Consider the following 22,292-nt stretch of genomic DNA (forward strand, 5'->3'; position numbering starts at 1 on the left):
CACTATGTAGATCACATTTCTCACGCTAGCTCATTACGACAGCTTCTCCTTAATCACACTGCAAACCATTGTGTTCTTCCTGGTACACCATTATCAGGAATGTCACAATACAAGCAAGAAAATGTCTCTTGCAGCACAAACTATTTCTCTGTTTTCCAAGCAGTGATTGTCGACCACTGAGTGCAAACCCGGGTCAGACTGGGGTTTAATTAACTTCGACAAGAAACATGCCTTTTTTTATCCATGGCAATGAAGAAGCCAAGTAATGCATGTGGCCTACTGCACAGCTGTCAGAGGAACTAAAATCTTTATTTGAAAAAGGAAAGGCACAGAAACAAATACAATTTTAAAAAATATATTTTCTGTCATTACAAAAATAAAATCTGCATTGCAAAGCTCAATATTATAACTAGTATACAGATAATTCAACAACCTTACTTTACATGACATCTTGACATTCATCAAAATCAATTACTGATCACTTTCTGCAAACTTTTTTATTGACTGCCCCTAAATAAATGTAGTCCTACACACAGTAGCAGAAATCGTTTTGTTTTTTGTTTTTGAGAATTTTCAAATCTGCCAAATCTTTCTTTGTATTTGCTCGTACCAATAGTCAAGTTCAAACGCATGAAACCAACCTTTTATAATTTAATTAAAAAATGAAGGAGAAAAAAAAACAAGGAATGAAAGACAGAGACAGCTGGGATGTTGGTGAACGGACTCATAAAAGTTATTAGCTATTGTATATATCAAGCACATGCTGTACAATATCTATGTTAAAACTCCCTGGGTTTAAGGTTATTAAAACGCTTGCTTTCTGGAAGCACCTTAAGGGTCAAACCTGTGATCTCACATTCACACTTCATTGTCTCAAAACACACACACACACAAGGACAGACCAGCTTTGTATTTTCCAACATCACAGCAATATTTCACAACATGAATATGTTGCAACTTGACAAACAAAGAAGTTGTGACAAACATGAAGCAGGTCAGTGTGTTGTAAACCGAAGCTGCCAGGCAAGTGTGAGGTAGTACGCAAGAAAGGAATTCAGATAAGTTAAGCTCAGACAGCTATGTCATATCCATCTGATTGAATAACACAATACAGGAAACGGATGAACACTGACAGGTAATATCTAACAAGAAGTGCAATCAAACATAATCTCGCAATCTTTTGCCAACTGAAGACTGAAGTTAACTGAAGACTGTTGCAACACCACATGAGTTTCACGCAAATGGAAGCAGAACAAACATAATGTCTTACTAAATTTCTACAACTCAGTAACTAAATGTTAAAAGTTTCAAGTTTCGGACACAATTGTTATTTTTTTACTCTTCATCAGAGTAAATGTTTATAGCAAGTATACATGCATTTTTTTTATATATGATCTTTGGCTCAGTAAGTGCATTGACTGTAATAATACATGAGATGCATGAACAGAAATATTAATAAAACAAATGCATTATCAAAGTGTAACTCAAGTGATGCACGCAAAATATTGCATCATCATTGGTTAAATGTACATTCTGTTTGTTCGCGGCAAAGTGCAGTTAAGTGTCACAGGATTCAGATACTGCTGAAGGAGGAACATTTGAGCTGTCACACACAATTTCTACATAACTTTCCATCCATCCATCCATCATCTGTACACATTATGTGTACGCCGCTTAATCCTCTGCAGGGTCGCGGGGGGGCTGGACCCTGCTGGCTGGCTCCCAGGCGTCCCAACCGGGACGCGAACCGGCGATCTTCTAGCTGTGAGGCAGCAGTGCTAACCACTGGGCCACTGTGCAGCCCTCTACATAACTTTTTAAAGGAAATTTGGTTGAAGGTGAGGGTTAATGAGATTATTTTCATATCAAAGTAGATTTTAGGCTCATTTGAAAATGATGGATTGTAAAGCCTGATTGATAAATTGATTGTTAGCTCTTAGTCATACTATCTGAAATCCTGCTGAATGACCTCAGAGACGTACAGACTGGCCCCACCGGCTCATGGCAGAACAGCTAGCCTCAAAGTTGGGTGATCAGTATTATCTCTTATCTCCACTGTATTCATAGCATGTTGTTAAGTCGGGACTAACAGAACAATCTCTTTATCAGAACAGCCATTACACAAACCCACACCAGTGGGCTTGGTGAGCGGCCCACTGCCCTGTTCCCCTGTTGTAGGCGGTAGACTGCAAGTTCTTTCCTGTAGCCCATTTCATCCGACACACATTTGTACGTCCCCACGTGCTCAGGACCCATGCTGTCGATGAGATGGAGGCAGTGCTTCTCCCGCAAGCTGCAAGGTGTGGAGCCCTCAGGGTGGTGCCAGGTATACTGGGCATGATAAGACGACACCGGGCACTTCAGGAAATACCTGGAGTGAGCGGGAACTGTGATGGCGCCCGAATCCCTGTCTGCATGACTGTCAGTGGAATATTTATCCGCTGAGAAAAGAGCACAGGAAGGCCTGTTTAGCTTTGAGACGGATATTTACTTTATCTAACCTTAATTCAACCAGGCATGTTTGTTATTCCAATTAGAGCAGTCCTCTTGGCAAAGTGCCTGGATCCTGTTCCGGCATCACCAGGACTCCAAGCTAAGAGCGCTGGTGCATCTCATCGTGAACCTTAGGAACACAACTAAAGGCAAAGCAGAACAACATTTGGTTGGATGGCCATCTGAACTATGATCTGATGGTGAAATAACAAAGATGAAAGATTCTGATGAAGGGAGTTGGGTAAGTGTAAGTAAAATATTACACAAATAGCATGTTTGTGTGATGCAACAACCTGAATCATCAACCGTTTGATGAGCAGTTTGTGGCTCATGACTTGTGCTTCGCTTAGGTACATTACGTACTTACTTAATGTAAGTGAGGAAACTAAAGAACCCATCAACACAAAGCATTATATTTTCATACATCTGACCAAGTGCCATTTTAAAAAGTAAACACTCACAAAACTCATTCTGTGACAAACCATTCTGCCCAGACTGATGCTAGAGCTCAAGCTCTGCATTAGACTAGTTGAGAGGAGGTGTTGTTTCTGTGAAAATGTCGGCTATTTGTGGTAATGAGGAAGTTTGTCTTGCGAGAATCTAAAAAAGAGACTAGAAGAATAGAGAAGTGACTCATCAGAGATCACACTTTGATCTCACTATGTACACAGGAAAAAGACAGTTTCTAAATGAACTTTGACGCACACTGCTGAGCACGTCTGTGTGAGTGAGATAAAGTTTAAAAGGGGAAAAAAGAAACGAATAAGACATTTTAATATATCTCTGAAAGACAGGACAAAGCTGTCGTTGAGAATAATAACTGTTGTACAACATTGTTCCATGGATTAGAACATTCACTGTGGTGTGACGTGACTGGGCCAAAACCACAGTGCACGAAGACCAATAAACCTCTCACCTCTGTGTTCTACGCTTCCCATTTCAGGTAAGATAGCATGGTAAGACTTCAAATGAGCCTGATCTCCTCGCTCAAGTAACGGACACACAATGACAGTAAATATTTAAAATGACTGATTAAAAAGACGTGACGTAGGGGCTGTTACGTCAGAGGCAGCTACTACAGACAGAAAAGTGAGACACAGTATATCAACTTGTTTCCTGGACCGAGACGAGCTGAGTGTGTCGTCCTGTGTGTGATCTGACTGATGAGGCAGAGTTACTTACAGCTTCACCAGAGACACTCTGGGTAGGAGAACTTGAATTGGTATAGTATCAATGACTATGTAAGAATTAAGTATACTGGGCAGAAATTCTTGCTTGTGTCAAATGTATGTGATTTTGCTGACGATAATCAATCATTCTGCTTACTCTGTGATGAGAAGGACTTCTTACAGCATTGCATCCGAGTTATGACCTGCATTCATTGTAATAGCTCTAGAGTCAGCACCTCACTGGAATAACTGCTTGTTCCTTCACTCTTTCAAATTTGCAGAGGCTGTCAGGAGCATTGTAGCCGGGGAGGAGTGTAACTGGCATTTTGTGCCAGGCGGACACGTAATTTTTTTAAACTTACCAAACATTCAGCTGAACTGCAGTTTGATGTGAGATAAACTTGTTTTGACATCACATTCACATGCAAGTAGGAAGTATCAAACACCAGAGGTTTATCTGACCTCAATGTGAAGCCTGACGCTAATCAGCTGTCAACCAAAAGTCCTGTCACCTCGTTTACTCATTTAAAAGCAGAACAGAGCAACCTCTTGTTCTTCAGCACACCATATATAGTCAGATAGACTTCTCAGCTGTTCTATGTACACATGCCTTAACTTTAGTGGCCTTAACAAAAGAGACACGGCAGTAAATTCAAAAATAACTTCATACCTCTTCCAGGACGAGGCTGGTCCTTTGACGCAGACAGGCAGATGGAATAGTTCCCTCCAGCCAGATCCTGCAGTGAGCCACTGTGAAGTGAAACAGCACCAGAGTTAGCCTCAACACACCAGGATCAGCTGTACACATGCAGGCTCATGTAATGTAGTGGACTTGACCCAGTGGTTCACTGCACTCTTAACTGGATTTAAGCTACTAATACTTTATTTGAAGCCACAGAATTGTATTAAGACTTTATTTGCAACAACATCTGATTGAAGCTTTGTATGAGCACGCGGAGCAAAACTGCAGCACCTGTAAGAGAAACTTATGAATTACAGGTTTTCTTTAAGACACTTAATCACACCTGCCAGTGTTCCCTCCTCCAGAGTTTTGCTGCTTACTTGTACAGTTTTGGAGATAGATGGACCAGGAAGGTGGTGATGGATCAGGTCACAGTGTCAGTGATCAGTAAAGCACATGACAGTCCAAACTCTACAAATTATTTTTACCTATGAATTCAGTTGTCACACAATGACTGTGTTGTTTATAGATGGTTTAGTTTCCCTTTGTAATGTTTTCATCATAATGTTGCCCTCACACTAACTGTTTATTAATTTGCAGCACTACTGTCTGCAGTAAAATAACAACAGCCATAATTCATGTAGGATATGAACTGCTGAGGCGAATGCAGAGTGGTTTCACAGTGATCAGTGTTTAATGTTTCATTAGGCTATAACTATTGAAACCTCTGGTTCAGTCTAACTTTCAGACAGTTTCAGGACAACTATCTTCTTTGGAGAAGTAACTATCCATAATTAGAAAAGAAGTTTATTATTTCAGGTCGTGTGTGTGCATGTAATGTAGGAACAATTATCATCCAGTTACTTTGTAAGTTTGACTTAATTATTTTATAAAACAAAGGGCAACTAATTCATATTAAACTAATATTATTATATAATAATTATAATAATTGCAGTCATCTGAACACAGTACTTCTATAAGTATTAAGTTGTAAGTTACAGTTCCATACTTACAGAGGTTGGAGGAGTTCACTACAATCCACCACACCAGTACATAATAAGTCAAATCAACCACCTATTTTACTCAGAAGGACTGACTGTATCGTTGTAAGCCATCACTGCACCACCACAAGCGCCGCTCACCTGACAGGATGCAACGAAGGGTGGGCGTAGTATCACTTCCTATTTGTACAGGGAATGGGCAGATTGTGAGTCAGGCTTTGATGAAGTTTCACAATCACAGCAGAGAAAGCAGGTATGCAGAACTCTCCTCTGGGTGTAGAATGTGTCACTACCGGGCAGGAACTGAGCACATGTGGTTGGGGCTGGGGTGGGGCGATGTCTCTGTATGTAGGTGGGGTAGGACCCAGCATTTTACACACTAGCCCTGCATCACCACCACCACTGCATAGTGAGATATCTATTTTAGCTCACATGTTCTACGCAGAAACCAACACCGTCTATAACTTTCTTTCCGTTTGCAGAGATAAGAGTCATTTTAATCAGCCTGTGCTCACACTGATACAAGGTTGAGTCTCTATGCCAGCTCAACTGCAACTGTACATGAAAAGTGATACTGTATAATATCACCAGTATACATCATCTGTAGTGTTTTACTTGGAGAATTTTTAAAAAGTCCCTTCCTTTAATTACGAGCAGGATGGGACTTTATTCTTATTCCTCCAGAGAGTACATGGTTGTCATTGTTCTCTTTCTACTTGTATTTGATGGATAAGAGTTGTTGTACTGTTGTAAAAAATTCCAAAATGACACATTTGACAGTGTGTATCATAATGAGAAATGTTCCCCAAACTTTTTCTGAAACATTGGCAGCTTTGTGTTGCTGTCAACACAACAACAATAACAACCTCACAAACTGTGAGCCTTATGAATGTCATATGACTGTTGTTGAGCTGCCCAAACCTCATGACAGCAAGCAACAAGTGCTGTGCTGCAAGCTCTCTGATCACGAGAACACAGACCTCGCCGCAGTGTTTATTACTCTCCTATTATGAACATGCTGTTAAGTCCATTTTATTATTTGTTTGATGCTAACTAGAAGTAGCAGTGTTAGCAATAAATAGGCAAAATGCAGCAACATTTAAAATACCATCTCATGATGGTTTGTTTTATAGAGACTGTTTGATGCTGATCTGCTGACCGCATCACTAACAGTTAAAACAGCTGACAGCTGTGAAATTTAGGCCTTTGTGCAGTTAAAAGACAGACCGCTGGTACCATATTTGTACTGTGTACTACTTTAAAGTTTCCACACAGGCCTGATCTGTAGAAGCCAGCTGTCTGTACAGGTGAATGTTGAAATATTTTACTAACATGATTTACACCATCATCATCAGAGTTGCTCAAACTGGAAGTAGGTGTGGCAGCAGGAAGTTGTGCTAAATTACACCACGTGTCAGCTGACCAACATCTGCTGATAACATTCATGTGACTGATGCTGAGTTACTGTGTGGGACTTATATGATTAAGCCTGTGATGAACAAATGAATGTATGAATCAAAGGTAGCCTGAGGGCATGTGGACCACATGATGGAGGCCTTGAGTTTAGGTTACAGCAGGTCGACTGAGTTTAATTTAATTTCTTATAAGAAGAAACTCACACAAGCTGCATTAGAGTATACATGCTAGAGACTTCTGGTTTAGCCCTCTGCTAACTAGAATGTGGTTAAATCATTGAAACATGTGGCTATAGTCTTTCCAAATGTTACTGGAATTAAGTCAATAAAATGTATCCTGCATTTTACAGCTTTTATGTCTTTGGCCTCTATGCCTGGCACTCTGTTGTTGTTTGGATGTTTAGATTTGGGTAAATGTAGAACATTTAGAGATGCAAGTGTTCTTACTCTGTCTCTGACGTGCAGTGGCTGTCCTTCCAGCCGCAGTAGGGATCTCTGGCTAAGACACAGTCCCCACAGTTGTCCCCATACTCAGAACAGTTTGCCACATTCAGTTGGACGAGCTCACTTTCAGAGTTCACATACAGCTTCTTCTGCAATAACACACAGTACAAAGGGTTTTCTGACTGATTGTACGGCACCATTAATTGACCATTTCAGAAAAGTCTGAGGGAGTACAAGCCTTTCTCTTGAACTCAGAATGACTTTTATTGTAATATGAACAAAACTCCTCCATTGCGTCTTGTGGGAGAGAAAGGTTACTCACAGCAGAAGGGTGTAGGAGGATGCTGAGGACTTGGGCTGTGTGGTTGAAAGGCTGATACTGAGCGATGACAAAGGATTTATTCATATTCCTGATCACCTTATGAATCCCCCCATTATCTGTTTGAACAGGAAAGACAGAGGCGGATGATTAAGCAGTCAAACCCATCTGAATACACCACAGACCATCCCAGCATCATATCTTGTTTTTCATCATGTCATATGACTTATGACCAGTTTACCAAAAGTCACGATAAAACATAATATGATAGTTTGTTTTCCTCTTTTTACTTCCCCTCCTTATCTGGCGAAGACGTTTTTAGACTACTTGGTATGTCATCATACACCAGCCTTAAGGGCTCAAAGGGTGAATTTATTTATCACATTTATATATAATGCAAGTTACAGTATGTCTTTCCCCTTGACCTAGTAAACTGTTCAGTTGTCTCAACCGCCTTCGTTCCTCTGATAATTGGAGCATGGACCTTTAGAAGGATGGTGGTGATGAATGGGTTCATCCAATCAGGATCACACCACGTAGCTGAAAGCCAGATTTTGTTTTTAAACTTTCACACACACCCCTTTTACACTTTTAAAAGTAACAGTAGTTGGGCTTTTCAAAACTTAGTTTAAGACTTTCAAATGTTTAAGCTGAACTGACATTGAAGCCCATTAACTTGAGCAGTGTTACAGAATTTTAGTTCCAATAAGCTTTGAGGGAGTTAACTATGAGCACCCAGGACCAGCACTGGGCTGTGAGGTGACTTTAGCATAGTGATGGCCTCATTCTGTATCGTGGTATGAGCAGTGCTAATACTATCAAGCTAGGCCATCCATCCATTGTCAACCAATTGTCCATAGTCAGGTCGCGGGGGCAGCAGCTTCAGCAGCGAGCCCCAGACTTCCCTTTCCCCAGCCACATCGGCTAACTCTGCCTGGGGAATCCCCAGGTGCTCCCAGGCCAGAGAAGAGATCTAATCCCTCCACCTGGTCCTGGGTCTACCCCTAGGTCTCCTCCCAGTTGGACGTGCCAGGAACATCTCCCTAGGAAGGCGCCCTGGTGGCATCCTCGTCAGATGGCTGAACCACCTCAACTGGCTCCTTTCCACACAGAGGAGCAGCAGTTCTACTCCGAGTCCCTCCCGGGTGGCTGAGCTTCTCACCCTGTCTCTGAGGGAGACCCAAACTCTGTGGAGAAAACCCATTTCTACCGCTTGTTCCCGCGATCTCATTCTTTCAGTCATGACCCATCGCTCATGACCATAGGTGAGGGTAGGGACAAAGATTGACCGGTAGATCGAGAGCTTTGCCTTCCCGCTCAGCTCCCTTTTCATCACAAACGTGTGGTGAAGCGCATGCAACACTGCACCCGCTGCTCCGACTCTCTGGTCGATCTCACGCCCCATCATCCCCTCACTCGTGAACAAAACCCCCAGGTACTTAAACTCCTTCAACTGGGGAAATGACTCATTCCCCACCTGGAGTAGGCAATCCACCTGTTTCCTACTGAGAACCATGGCCGCAGATTTAGAGGTGCTGATCCTCATCCCTGTCGCTTTACACTCAGCTGCGAACTGATCCAGTGAGCGTTGTAGATCTAAAGCTGATGGCGCCATCAAGACCACATCATCTGCAAAAAGCAGTGATGCAATCTTCAGGCCACCGACCTGTATATCACATTTTGGGTGTTAAAAGTCAGACCAAATGGCGCGACATACGAGACCCCCGAATGAGTCACATAGCAGAAACCACATTTCCACCGAGGCGCTTCTCTCTGTCTGCAGGCCTTTGTTCCAACCACACTGTACATACTAGCATTCAGTGCAGCAGTGCCAGATTCTGCTATGTGCAGCAAACAATTTAAAAGCAACCTGTGCGTGCACACTCATGTACAATACTATTCCAAGTATGATTTACCTTGATTGATATGAATGTGCTACTCACTTAGAGACAGAAACAGGACCGGGTAGTCATTGCTCCCCTTGTTCGGGGAACTGTCGACGTAGATGTGGGTGTAGTGGTGGTGCCCAAATACAAGTGGACCAGAGTTCTTCACAGGCCGGACCCAGTCCTGCATCTCTGAGGTCAGCTTGATCATGTTCAGGGTTTCTAAAGGAAGCTTCGTGCTGTCTTCAACACACTGTAGAGAAATGCATATGTTTTTGTTTTGGTTTCAAATGAAGTGGCTTTATTTAATGTTACTTCTGTCATCTTATTCTTCTCATATGCCACTCATGTACTGCACAGTAATAATGGCAGCAGATTTAACATCTGAATTTCTGGGTCCTTGATATCAGACAGAGGTGGACAAAAGTGACTTCTTAAGTTTTTGTTATCACCACAAGTTTGTGGAGAAACCTGCGTCCAGCTTGGTTTTGTTGTCTCAAGCCAACTTTAAAAGAATGCAAATATGAATTTGGCAGCTTCTTCTCGTTTCTGTAGGTGTGAAAGTGTGAAATGTTAACAAAATAGTGGATTTAAAATGCAAAAAGAGAATAACAATAATGGAGTTATTTAGTTCATCAATGAACCAGTGTTGAAGCTACAAGAAAATATGCAAACAGCAAAATTTGTAAATTAGTAAAATTTGAGCCAACATTTTTTCAATGAACTGAAACAATCAACTTTGTCCTCTGCTTTGCAACAAGGAATCAGTCATGTGACACATTATTACATTTTTCACAGTGACTGACACATACCTTTCTAGACCTGTTCCTTTCATCGCCTTTAAATCGGGATGTCTGGAAGATGAGGTCAATGTCTTCCATTGAGTAGACACACACAGCACTCATTGACCTGCAAAGACACACAAAGATCAGCTGCAGGACACAAACAAGACTGTGAGGTCAGCAAAGATTTCAGCCATGCCAGTCAAAAACAGTGAAAGAAAACTGCTGCGTAGAGGAGGACAATTTTAGAAAAAAGGAACTAATCTCAACTTCATGAGGAACCAAAAACAGTGTCTGTTCTGGCTGATAAGTTCAAAATGTACGGGGGAAAAGTGAAGTTGTTCAAACAACCGTTTGTAAAGGATTTATGATGGTTTGTGTTATGTGCTTTGGCTTATTTGAATTGGTAGACATACCAAATGATGTTGGGTAAGTTACGACTATAACTGAGTGGTATTGAATCTATGATAATCTCATTTATCCTAACTTGATTCGAACTTGAATAAAATATATTTACTTGAGTAAAACCTCACTGAATCCTTTCCACCCTTCTTTAAATGCATGAATAATAATGGCCTCTTACCATTCATTTCTGAAGAGTGCATAAACCCTGGTATCCTGCCAGCGCTCGGCGTGCACAGCGGCCACATCTACCAGCTCAGAGAAGTGCTTTCTGCTTTCAGGGTCTCCACAGAAGAGCCTGGCGTTCAGCTGGGATGTCCAGGTAAACTGCAGCGTATTCTTGTGACCACCTTTATCTGCCTAGAAGCAACACATGACAACAGGATCAACTGCTTCTTCATAATGCATATGTAAGATGAGTACATATAATGGATATGGCTACACTCCTTGTTTGGTACATTGTGCACAATACTAATGCTAGAAAAGTTAGAGAAAGACATCTGATGTACATTTCCTTCTTTAACATGGCCTTACCATGCAAACCCGGGTCACAAAAGGAATCCACATTTCACTATCCAAGCCTGTGTCTCGATTTTTCTCCTTGTAAAAGCCGTAAACCTTGTCCTGCAGGGGGTCGTCTTTCTGTCTGCTGAGCACCAAGCCGACATAGTGCTGCTCTAAAGACACAAAAACAAAGTTATTATTCGTCTCTATAGCTGTATGACATGGGAATGTTTAAGGGACCATCAAACAAAAAAAAATTCTCAGAAAACCACACTACCGTTGTCATGAGATGCTGGTCTAACTCTGTGTTCCCCAAACTTGTGGATGCCGACACACTCTTGAGATCCAGAGTAAGTGATGTAGAGGTCTGCACCTCCCTGTCTCTCTGCAAAGACAGTACAAAAGATAACTGGTTGTATAATGTCAAGTCATTGGAACATCACTGTGCATTTGGTTGGGAGTGAGCATCAGTTAACTTCATGCATTAGTGTCTCCTGTCAGTGATAGTGTGAGAAGTACTCACTGATAGGGCTAAACCTGTGTGAGAAACTAGAGCCTGCAGAAGCCAGTTTGCAGTGGCAAGAAGCACCCGTGCAGTCTAATTATAAGCAATGGCAGCGAAGAAGAAACCATTGGCAGTAAAGCAGGTTAGTAGAGCTGAAAAGGGAGTAGATGTTCAGAAAACACATCCCTGGATGAAAATGGATGACAAATGAGGCCATGAAGATTAAAAAGGGTCTTAAGCCATTATGAAAAACTGTACACAGAACTCACCTACAAAGGCAGACTGTTCACCTTCCTTTATGGCAGAAGAAAATATGCTTTCTTTCATGTAGTTCAAGTTTTCAGAGTGGTTGCACATAGGTGACTGCTCTGATAAATTCTACAAGAAAACACAGTAGGTCTTGAAAATCCATCACTGGTAGCACAAATATGATTCAATAAATCAAATTGCACCTTTACCCCCCCAAAAAAAAACACAGAGCATAACTCAGCAGCAACAGGTTTGTTTTAAATAAAGGAAGTACTTCATCAGGATCATGTTCTATGCTGTCCTACCATGTAGCAGCACACAGTTCCTGCGCCATCTGTTCCACAAACAAACACCTCGTTCGTCTTCTTGGTCTCGTGGACCACGCTGATTTTATAGTTGCAATCCTAAACAAAAATAGAACCTTTTTTGTGATATTTCAATCACCTGACCAAACACAACAACCAAAAGCTCTGCTGCTTGCTACGAAGTCATGTTGCACTGCTTACTTTTGGATTGTTGATGCATTTTTGCCACAGCACTGTTTTTTCCACAAGGGTCTGTGAAGAGAGGGAAAGATTCATTTTCTCCACATCACTAGAAATCTCTGCCATCTGTTTTTTGATTTCAGAGAGCTGTGATCTAACAGAAATGTTCATTACCTGCAGAGGATTTTGAAAGTCCACAGAAAACAGGTGTGTCTGTCCCACAGCTGTGACGGTGTCTGGCTCTCCTCCCAGAACCATCCGGATGGGTGCATGGACAGGAAACGGGAACCTTCTCACTGTCTCTACAATTTAAAACAGGTATAATGATGAACAAGGGACGAACACAATGGAAATCATTTAAATGTCATTTTCCACAATTTTACTGGAATGATTTAATCTATTAACAGCCAAGCTAGACTCCCCTGACTCTCCCAAATTCATCCTGGGAAACTTCAAACACTGCTCAGCTGACACTGAAGTCACTGAAATCCTCGACACCGATGATCTCCTGTCTCTGCTCTCAGGCCTCAGACATTTTATTAATCCTTCATAGAGAGTGTCATCACATTCTCCATCATCTGCTGGTTCCACTCCATAAGTCTGCAAGACAGGACAGGCCTGCAGAGTGTCTGCTCTAAAATCACTGGACTGCCAGTCAGAGTCAGACCACTGAGTGTGAGCAGAAAACCCTGAGGACAGCGCACAGGATCCTTGCTTTCTTATGCACAACCCAACCGAGCTCAACCTAGCCTCTACCTGTTTGTGTCTGCGTACAGCTACTCCTCATGCCTTAAATTGCCCCCCGGAGACGATAAAGTATTTTGAATTCAGCTGAACTGAATTGCTCCATGGGTGGCAATGTCAGTTCATTAGTGCACCACTTTGATCCAGACTGAAACTTTGCACCTGCTGAACATCAGCATTGTCACAGTATGGATTTTGCCCAAAGCCCTGTTGTGTCACAGCCACAGAGCTGCTAGCATGACTGCTGGACTCTTCAGACGTCCGCATACTTCGTCTGAACTGCCTTTCAGTCAAACAGCCACCCACACCTTTCAAATGTCAGACTCAGAAACCTCATGCCATAATAGGCCAGCTGTTTGGAAGTGAGAAAGGAGCGAGGGTTTGAATCCCCCTCTCAGATCACTTTTTCACATGTTAAACACCTACTTCATGTCAATTTTCACATGGACAACCGGTTGCAGCTCTATGAATACCTTTTAGGAGACAGATCGTCTGGAAAATGTGCGCCATCATCCCCATATTTAAATATCACACCTCTCTCCTCTCTGTGATGGCTGCCTTGTAACTCTGCCTTCAAATGGGGCTGTTTGCAACAACTTTAAAGATTATGATGCACGTTATAGAAATAGGACATTCACTAATCATAGCCAATAAATAGAGCTGACAATGAACACAGACCTTGGCTGTAAACTATCTAAGTGTGTGCTGAAATTTGTCATCTAGGTTCGATTGTACAAACTCATTGACTTTGTATTCTCGGCACAAAGTCAAACAGGTTTTATAAAAAAAAAAAAAAACAGTAAAAGAGAAAAAATATACCAAAAAAAGGGTTTAATCAGCTAGAATGAGCTGTTTTTTTTATCTCAAGCTTTTTAATCTAAAGTTGAGAGGGAGAGTTACAAAGTTTAGGAGCCACAACCCCAAAAGCACAGCCAGGGTCGAGGAACAGCAAACAAAGATCTACACACAACACTGCCTGGAAATGAAAGCAGTTTTTACTGAGCTCGCAGATGCTGACAACGTGTGAGCTAATGCACAGGGTGTCAAACTGAGGTTTGTTCATCAGCAGAATTCAAAAGTACATGTCCTTTGCACAACATCGTGTCAGTGACCTTAAACCTAACCCAAAAGCCACAGAGCTTCACAAGCAGAACACTGGCCTGAACAGGGTTTTTTTTTATCACAGCAGACTTTCTGACCAATAAACTTCAGTTATTCAAAGCTGTGGTTCATACTGCTGCGTGACAGTTGTCCTCTGTATGAAGACATAAGACACGACTCCCTCTCAGCGCTTCAGCCTCGTTTGTGTTCACTGGAAACTCACTTATTACTCTGTACATACTGGTTAAATACTGTGTGGTCGACAACAACATATTGTCCATATGGTGTCTTTGATGGTATAGAGTTTTAAGTTTACAATTAATGGGATATTTGAAATAACGTTTAACATTCTGATTATATTACATGACAGAAAGCTCATCCCCTAATATTAATGACTGTGTGTGTGTGTGTGTGTGTGTGTGTGTGTGTGTGTGTGTGTGTGTGTGTGTCCATAGATGTTCATGTATTTCTTCTATCAGTATGTTAAAGACTTCTACCTGCTTGAAAAGCACTTCTGGTGATTAGTCGCATTACAGAAGAAAAAGGCCTTCACGTCGCTCAAACACAGCACAATATTCGCACACTTTAGTCATTTTTACTCTGGAACACAACAGTCACGACGATGATGTCAAACGTCCTTCATGTTTCCAAGTTGAAGAAGAAAAAAAATGAATATTTCGTACCTGTGTTTGAGAACATCACCCGCGGCAAATGCGATGAGTTCGCCTCTGTCAAAATATTGACCCATGAAAATATCAAACATACTGTATAGAGAATCATTTTTGATCGGAGGTGATCGATCCGTGAGCTGTCTCTGCTCTGAACGCTCCTCTGGATGCACTGCTCAGAGACACGCCCCCCTGGCTCAGTGACTGACTGTGTTAAGATCACAGACGCAACTAAAGTGTTACGCCATCAACCAACTTATGTGTTGTGTGTTTCTGATTCACCAGTCTGCTAGCCAAATGCGTCAGGCTGACTGGAGGTGAACAAAAGGACCTCAAACAGCTTTTTTCATTTATTGGAAACATTTTTCTATTCATGGTCTCTTTTAAACAGGTGAGGCTGATCATTCCCGAGCGTCGGCTTCCGCTGTTCAAAAGACGCCATAATCCCATCGTGGGTTATTAAATAATGATTTCCTGATCAGAATACCACTGAATAAAGTGGCAAATAATGACGAATATCACAATGACAATGAGGCTTTATTTTGTTTGGTACCTTAGGCCAGTTACTTTCATCGCTTATCATGAAGGTTATTTATCCCAGCTGCTGGGCTTCATTGTGTTCATTACATTTCTAAGACAAAAAACCCCAAAACAAAAGAAAACAAAACCAAAAAACAAACATAAAAGTAGTATAAAGCTTCTAGCATTACTCACATATGACACTGTTGGACTCATGGCAAACAGTTTCTAATCAAATTATCCAAACTGATACAGTGGAACCAGAGATATCGCCTTTTTATTCATCTTCACTCCTACATTGCCCACAATTCAAACTGGTCACTGAGTGACATCACTGGACGCAACTTCCTCTGGACTGGAGCCACAAAAAGATTTACACTTCCTTTTTTCACATGTGCAGTGGTACTCCCAAAGACACTGGAAACACACTTCAATGTAGAAATAACAAACTTTCCTCACATTATCATTAACTACTGCTACGTAGCTTCATGCTAACGTCAGTTTATAGCCTTTCCTCATGTTAGCCGCTGACCTAACGTTACTGTGCGAGCAGGCTAACGGTTAGCTTACTTGTACAGTTCAAATATTAAAGACGAAATCTCTTCTAGTTTAAAACACTTGCTCACCAAGAAACCACTTGAAAACTCACTGCACAATGATGTATTTAAAGCAGGTCCTCTCTATCGATTCCTGTTTTCAAACACCATTATTCTGCATCCCGCATTTGTCTTTTCGTAAAGCGCTTCTTTCAACGAGACGTAAAGTGACCTGTCAATCAACTGAGATGGCGCCTGAGCTGACCAATCAGGTTCCAGGGGTGACCAGCCATCCCTGTAGCTCCACCCCTTTATGAATTCTTATGAATTATTACTTCATGAAGATTCTTTTCAGGCCATTTCAGACAAACGGAGGCCAATTATTACCAAAATAAAGCAAATTGAAATGTGAAAAGTGCTTTGTGAGTGAGGGAGTGAGTGAGTGCTGCTTGTGACTGTGTGTCAGGCAGAGGGACGCTCTGATGCGATCTCGCTCCGACTCTGGGTCCGGCAGTGGATCTGGTTGAGTTGGATTGTAGAATAGCGGTAGAGCGTTGGTGAAATCAGAACCTACCTAGCTGGGTGCTAGACTTTTTCTATTATAATGTGAAACAAGAAATCAATTATCATCTTTTTTTTTTTTTTTTTTTTTTTTGCTCTCATCCTGACCATCATAATGCTAAACCATTATATTTTTCACCTTAAGGTACACATTTTGCCTTCACATTAATGGTTCAATGGCAAATAACTTTCTTGGGACAACAATTGGGACAACAATTATTTTTGAGTCTGATCATTGAGTCTGTGTTTTGTCATTTGCCAGTTCCTTATGATCTGACCCTGCCTGTATTTGGGGTGTCGTCTCAGTGAGCACTGACTGAGCTGACAGTGGGGGCTGAGGGTTTGTTGCTCCTCCTGCTCATGTGAATATTCATTTGTAATATTTGTGTGTAAACCAATAAAACAAAACTTGATATTGCATTAAATATGAACATATTAATGTTTAACATCTACCCCAGAAATGTTTGAACACATAGAAGATATTCTGCTTTGAGTAACATTTTGTGTCTCATATGATTTTACCTTATTTTTTTAATCTTAAAATGGCATGTACTTCCTCTTCCTTATTAAGACAAGATCCCAAAAGACAAGACAAAATACCTCTTGCGTCACTTTAAAGTCCATTCTCTCTTTGTCTCAGTGTTTACTGGTGGTTTTGTGCAAGTAGCAAACTTAACCATCCAACTGTTGTGATGTCATGCTTTTATAGGAGGTGAGTCTTTGAGCGGATGAATTAAAGAAAGCGCCTCCTGGTATCAAACCAAGCACATTTATCTCTGCACAGCGAAGCTGAAACCTCCAGAATAAGTCACAAAAAGCAAAACAGTTTTTGAGAGGATGGACATTTTGATAAACAGGTTGTCTTCCAAAGGCCTTGCAGCCACAAGGTCGAGGGTCAAATGGTCCCATATGTTGATTAATCATTGGTGAATCCACAGGTTACAACTTACCAACACAATCTAAAGGGTGACATATTAGAAAGTGGTAGCATCATGTTGTGTCTGTAGTAGATGACAGAGTGGTGGCTCTTTGAGAAGTGTCCATTCCTCCAGCAGCTGAGGTCACCGTGATCGTACAGGTGTGATGCTTTTATTATTGCACATGTACAGTATGTAATGAGTTTGAACAATCAGAGAATAAAAAACTCGCTGTCACCTTAGTTGCGCATTGGCAATGTCCTCTAGCAACGCCAAAGCAGCGACTGTATCATGTGGCACAGTCATTACGCACGGCTACAGCACTTAGTGCCGTTTAAAGGACCTGATAACAGGTCACACCTGAAGGTACTCTTACTCCCCAAATGTACAGGAACGAATCTGTTACATTTGTACATGAAAGAGATGTTTAAGAGAGCCATGTGAATGAATAAAATATCACTGGATCTGATGCATAGATTATGAGATGGTCTTTAAGAGATGCTCAGTGCTCCTCTCCTCCAGGTGGAGGCGGTGTAGGACAGACAAACAGCTGGTTTGTGGAGGTTTTTGATGGAAACAAAGAGCTGAATGAGCAGTGATGAAGCTGCTGTAACATATAAAGACGTTGTTGCTGAGCGTGAGCGTGTGTGTGTGTGTGTGTGTGTGTGTGTGTGTTGAACAGTATAAAGAGTGTATAAAGACTGGGTCCCGATGTGTTACTCAGGCTGCACTACAGCGTCTATATCCAGGCGGCATCCCACTACTGAGCGGCATGGGAGCTTTGACCTGGTCAGTCTCCGACCTGGGCCGGTGCACCCGTGTTGAGACAACCTGCTGGTCCAGAATGCAGCTCAGAGGTCCTGAGCTCAAACGATCCTCCAGCCTCAGCTTCCTGGGAGTTTGGATTACAGGCGCGCACCACGGCGCCGCTTTGAAAATGACAAATGAACAAAGAAAGAATTAAAGAGTAACGAACTGTGCCTCCCTAATGTTCCTCGATGGACATTAGACACGTTTGAATCACAACAGTAAAAAGCACACCCTAGACTCGGCTATTTTATCTGGCGGGGAGCCATTAAATGCGATGGCCGAGCGGTTTAAGAAAATGTAACTTCGAACGTTCAGAATGCGCATGCGCTGAGCTATTGAGATACGCAGGTGGTGCGTTCGCGTCCAGAGAGGGACGAGTTGGTTTCTGACTACAAGTTGTAGCAGTGTCTGCGCATCCACTCATGAGTAGTTGGAATTCATTGACAGCCAGTCATAATGCAGTGCGTTTTCGCACACTGTCCAAGATACATAGTTTGACTGTACCTGTCTGAACTACAGTATTGGTTATTTATAATCTGATATGTTATGGAGGTTAAAATCTGCAGCACTTCAGTTTGAAATATCTAGCTACTGTCTTTATAGAGAATTCTACAGAACAAAAGCATCAAGTACAGTCTTAACACATACAAGAAAATGTGATCATAGAACACTAATCCTAGCCTCACCGCATTGGCCTCCAATTCATGTAAGATCAGGCTTTAAGGTTCTGCTGATGTCGTGATGAATTTCATGCCACGTCATGCTGATGTTTTCTGCTTTTAACTAATTATCTTGTGGGACCTGCCTTCTTCCTGGTCATCATGGTGGAAACAAGGTTGTGTGGCTCGGGTATTAGAAATGAATTTATTAAAAAAATCATGTTTGACTCATTATTCATCATGAAAAAAAGCTCTGCAGTACCTTGAAGATGAAAACAGATGAAACAAGATTTTAACTGACAATATTTTATTAGCTCATATTCAAACAACATCATCTATTTAAATATCCAAATTGCATGAGCTATAAAAGGCTTACTCACAAGCTTTACAAAATTATTCAAATTATCCCAAAAGAAAACCAGAGACAAAAAAAAAATGCTGAGACAGTCCTCTCAGTTTTCTCAGGACTTGCAAGCTCTTCCACCAAAAACTACAACTCAGAGGGAAGGGGCACAGGTCTCTCCAGTGTAGACATGATGAGAGCTACAAGGAGGGAAAGACAACCGGATAAAATAACTGCAAAAGACAATTCAATGGATTTACATGAATGTATTGCAGACAAATTACACTGCAATTACCATGTAAAAGTGGCTCATGCAGTTCCCTTTAGGTGTCAGCAGGTGGTCTGGACAGTGAAGCAGATGGCACTAAACAGACAATCATGTCAGTTATGAAAGTTAAACACTCATTCTTGGTAAAGTCTCTCGCCACTAAAACTTACTGCACCTTACTTTAAGTCTTTTAAATTCATCTTCATATAAAAATGTACTAGTTACAAGCAAATACACACACTGACATTTTTGCATAGATTGATGCTCATTTATAATATTCTTCTTTGGCTTCTTTTTCTCAGCAGGGGAGGCAATTTAATTTTTTCCTTATGTTAGTAGGAAACCAACATGCATAAACATAACATTGGAAGAACATGGCTGGAACATGGCCAGGACACACACAACACAGAGAAGAGTAATGGTTTAATTCATGGTTCAGTTTTGGAGAGAAACTCATCGTGGCTCAATCCAGCATGTGTGACGCAGGCTGCTCAGGCTGAGCCTTGCTTCAGATCAGCTGGATCTGACCCTTGTGGAAAGTAACATTTACCCTCTCAGGAAAAAGAACAAACTTTCTCTGCATGTTGTCCTGCGTCAAAAGTGGAAAAAAAAGTCACAATATTGGATGTATATGTTAAACGTTTAGGCTTGTGTGTTTTTAACCTCTACCTCCTTTTGGTGTAACAATTGTCACCCTTTGTGACTTTTGAGAACAGTTAAATAAGCATAAATTAAACAACTTTAACTCATATAGCTCCAAACCTACATATTTTCTTTTATCAGAGTTGCGGCTCCTTATTTTAGCATTAACGCTTCTGCAAGACCATTTCCACTCATTCCAATCTCATTCTGAATTTAGTGCCTGGTATACTCGGCACATGCTTTGCAACTTCATCCAAAATGGACAAATATTGCCCCTCTTGTCCGAGTTATCACATTCCCCATGACTTTAGAGTTGCAGTTAATAGCAGCACCTCTGTTATTGTTTTGATGTTACTCTTGATTTTCCTCAACTTTCTTTCTTCTACTCTCAGTTAACTTGTCTAATATTGATTTGTTCCTCTCGACGCCCCTTTTATATTCACTCCACACATACGTTGCATCCACCTGTTGTTCCGACTTTTAGTTCAGACGTTTAAACCTGGCATCTTTAAACAAAGTTTTTTTTTTTACTGGAAACAGTGACTTGGATGTGAAGGCCAATTCCAGGTTACTAGGGAGGGAAAAATGCCTGCAGGCCAAACACTGACAGAGTGCTCCAACCATAGATTAGCTCTGAAGTTATACCAGGAAGTGTTGAAAGCCCTCTTCCTTGTAATTTCGGCTCTAGCATGAAATTCTTGCCAGCTGACTTGATTTAAAGTCACTGAATAGCCTTACTGAATGACCTGGTTTCCCCACATTATCCTTATCTATTGCTACGTAGCTTCATGCTAGCTTCATGCTAACGTTAACGTTAGAGCCTTTCATAACATTAGCCGTTAACCTACTGTGCGAGCAGGCTAACGGTTAGCTTACTAGCACAGTTCAAATATTGAGGACAAAATCTCTTCTAGTTTAAAACACTTACTCACCAGGAAACCACTTGAAAACTCACTCCACAATGATGTATTTAAAGCAGGTCCTCTCTATCGATTCCTGTTTTCAAACACCATTATTCTGCATCCCGCATTTGTCTTTTCGTAAGGCGCTTATTTCAACGAGACGTAGAGTGGCCTGTCAATCAACTGGAATGGCGCCTGAGCTGACCAATCAGGTTCCAGGGGTGGCCAGCCATCCCTGTAGCTCCACCCCTTTATGAATTCTTATGAATTATTACTTCATGAAAATTCTTTTTAGGCCATTTCAGCCAGACGGAGGCCAATTATTACAAAAGTAGAGCAAATTGAAATGTGAAAAGTGTTTGCTTAGAGAGGGAGTGAGTGAGTGCTGCTTGTGACTGTGTGTCAGGCATAATAACTGGCTAAAAATATAATTGTGCACCATGAGTGATAGGAGGACGCCGCCAGAGGCCTATAAATAGTGTGTGACATCATCTTCAGAAACTGTAGTGAGCTGGTTCTACAGAGCTTTCCCGCTAGTCGGGCTCTGGGGCCTCCTCAGAGCCTACCCTTAGTAGAAGGTTGAGCCAATGCGTTCAGCATTGGGTCCCTAAAGTGTTGTGCGCAGCACAGCGCTTCACCTACTTGGACGGCGACCGGCAAGGCTTGCGGGCAACGCCGGGCGAGGCTTACAGCCGGATATGAAGGCTGTGGAATTGGCTCCTACCGGGCTGACTCAGTCAGTCCGTTATTTTTATTGTTTAATGAGTTTGCAGTTATTATCAACTATGTTTTTATTGTTTTGCTTTCCCCCCACATCCGCAAGATAATGCTAAACCATTATTATTTTCACTTTATGTTTAAAAGCTTCAGAAAACTTTTTCGGGACATTACAAATGTCCGTCCCTGAAATAGGGGCGTGCAGGCAAGTACCTTATAACTGTGTCAGGTGGACATAACGTCGTTAGATTGTGTTCTTTAATGGTGGAGTCCGTCTTTTGTCATTTACTAATTCCTCATGTACGTCAGTCACGTTCGGGACACTGACACTAGGAGCGCACCTGATCAGACCAGTGTATTAACTGTATCTGCTGAGGAGTGCAGGGGGTACTCCTGACCTCTTTCTATGACTCTGTGGTGGCATAAGCCATTTTCTATGGAGTAGTCTGCAGGTAGTGGGAGACAGCAGGATGATGGACAAGCTGTCATAGCTGCTGGTGCAGGGGTCCAACCCCCCGCAGTTCACTCTGACAGCACTGGGCAGCTCCTTCAGCAACAGACTGATCCAC

At 41.7% G+C, this 22,292-nt stretch overlaps 2 protein-coding genes and 1 long non-coding RNA gene across 7 annotated transcripts; all 3 read right to left on the minus strand.

Moving 5' to 3' along the window:
- Positions 1-288: 288 nt before the first annotated feature.
- Positions 289-16,142, minus strand: LOC119017741 (semaphorin-7A-like). 5 transcript variants are annotated; one of them, XM_037094682.1, is made up of 14 exons: positions 16,018-16,142; positions 12,511-12,638; positions 12,358-12,408; positions 12,157-12,255; positions 11,872-11,980; positions 11,375-11,482; positions 11,128-11,270; positions 10,775-10,953; positions 10,222-10,318; positions 9,467-9,662; positions 7,527-7,642; positions 7,208-7,353; positions 4,333-4,412; positions 289-2,441 (listed from the first exon to the last, which is right to left on the minus strand). In XM_037094682.1, the coding sequence occupies exons 2-14, from the start codon at positions 12,592-12,594 to the stop codon at positions 2,086-2,088; spliced, it is 1,764 nt and encodes a 587-aa protein (XP_036950577.1). In that variant the 5' UTR covers positions 12,595-12,638; positions 16,018-16,142; the 3' UTR covers positions 289-2,085. The 5 variants fall into 5 exon arrangements, with proteins under 5 accessions (XP_036950577.1, XP_036950576.1, XP_036950578.1 ...); XM_037094681.1 differs by having other exon boundaries at positions 15,995-16,132; XM_037094683.1 differs by lacking the exon at positions 16,018-16,142 and adding an exon at positions 15,564-15,824.
- On the minus strand, positions 7,661-9,457 carry LOC119017743. The gene has a single exon (XM_037094689.1). The coding sequence runs from the start codon at positions 9,136-9,138 to the stop codon at positions 8,497-8,499; it is 642 nt and encodes a 213-aa protein (XP_036950584.1). The 5' UTR covers positions 9,139-9,457; the 3' UTR covers positions 7,661-8,496.
- A 2,999-nt stretch (positions 16,143-19,141) lies between the features above and the next one.
- Positions 19,142-21,198, minus strand: LOC119017744. Its single transcript, XR_005074544.1, has 3 exons — positions 21,037-21,198; positions 19,490-19,558; positions 19,142-19,394 (listed from the first exon to the last, which is right to left on the minus strand). It is a non-coding gene; the product is annotated as an uncharacterized LOC119017744 (long non-coding RNA).
- Positions 21,199-22,292: the final 1,094 nt, after the last annotated feature.

The sequence above is a fragment of the Acanthopagrus latus genome, chromosome 4, assembly GCF_904848185.1.
Source record: "Acanthopagrus latus isolate v.2019 chromosome 4, fAcaLat1.1, whole genome shotgun sequence".
Taxonomy (NCBI): Eukaryota; Metazoa; Chordata; class Actinopteri; order Spariformes; family Sparidae; genus Acanthopagrus; species Acanthopagrus latus.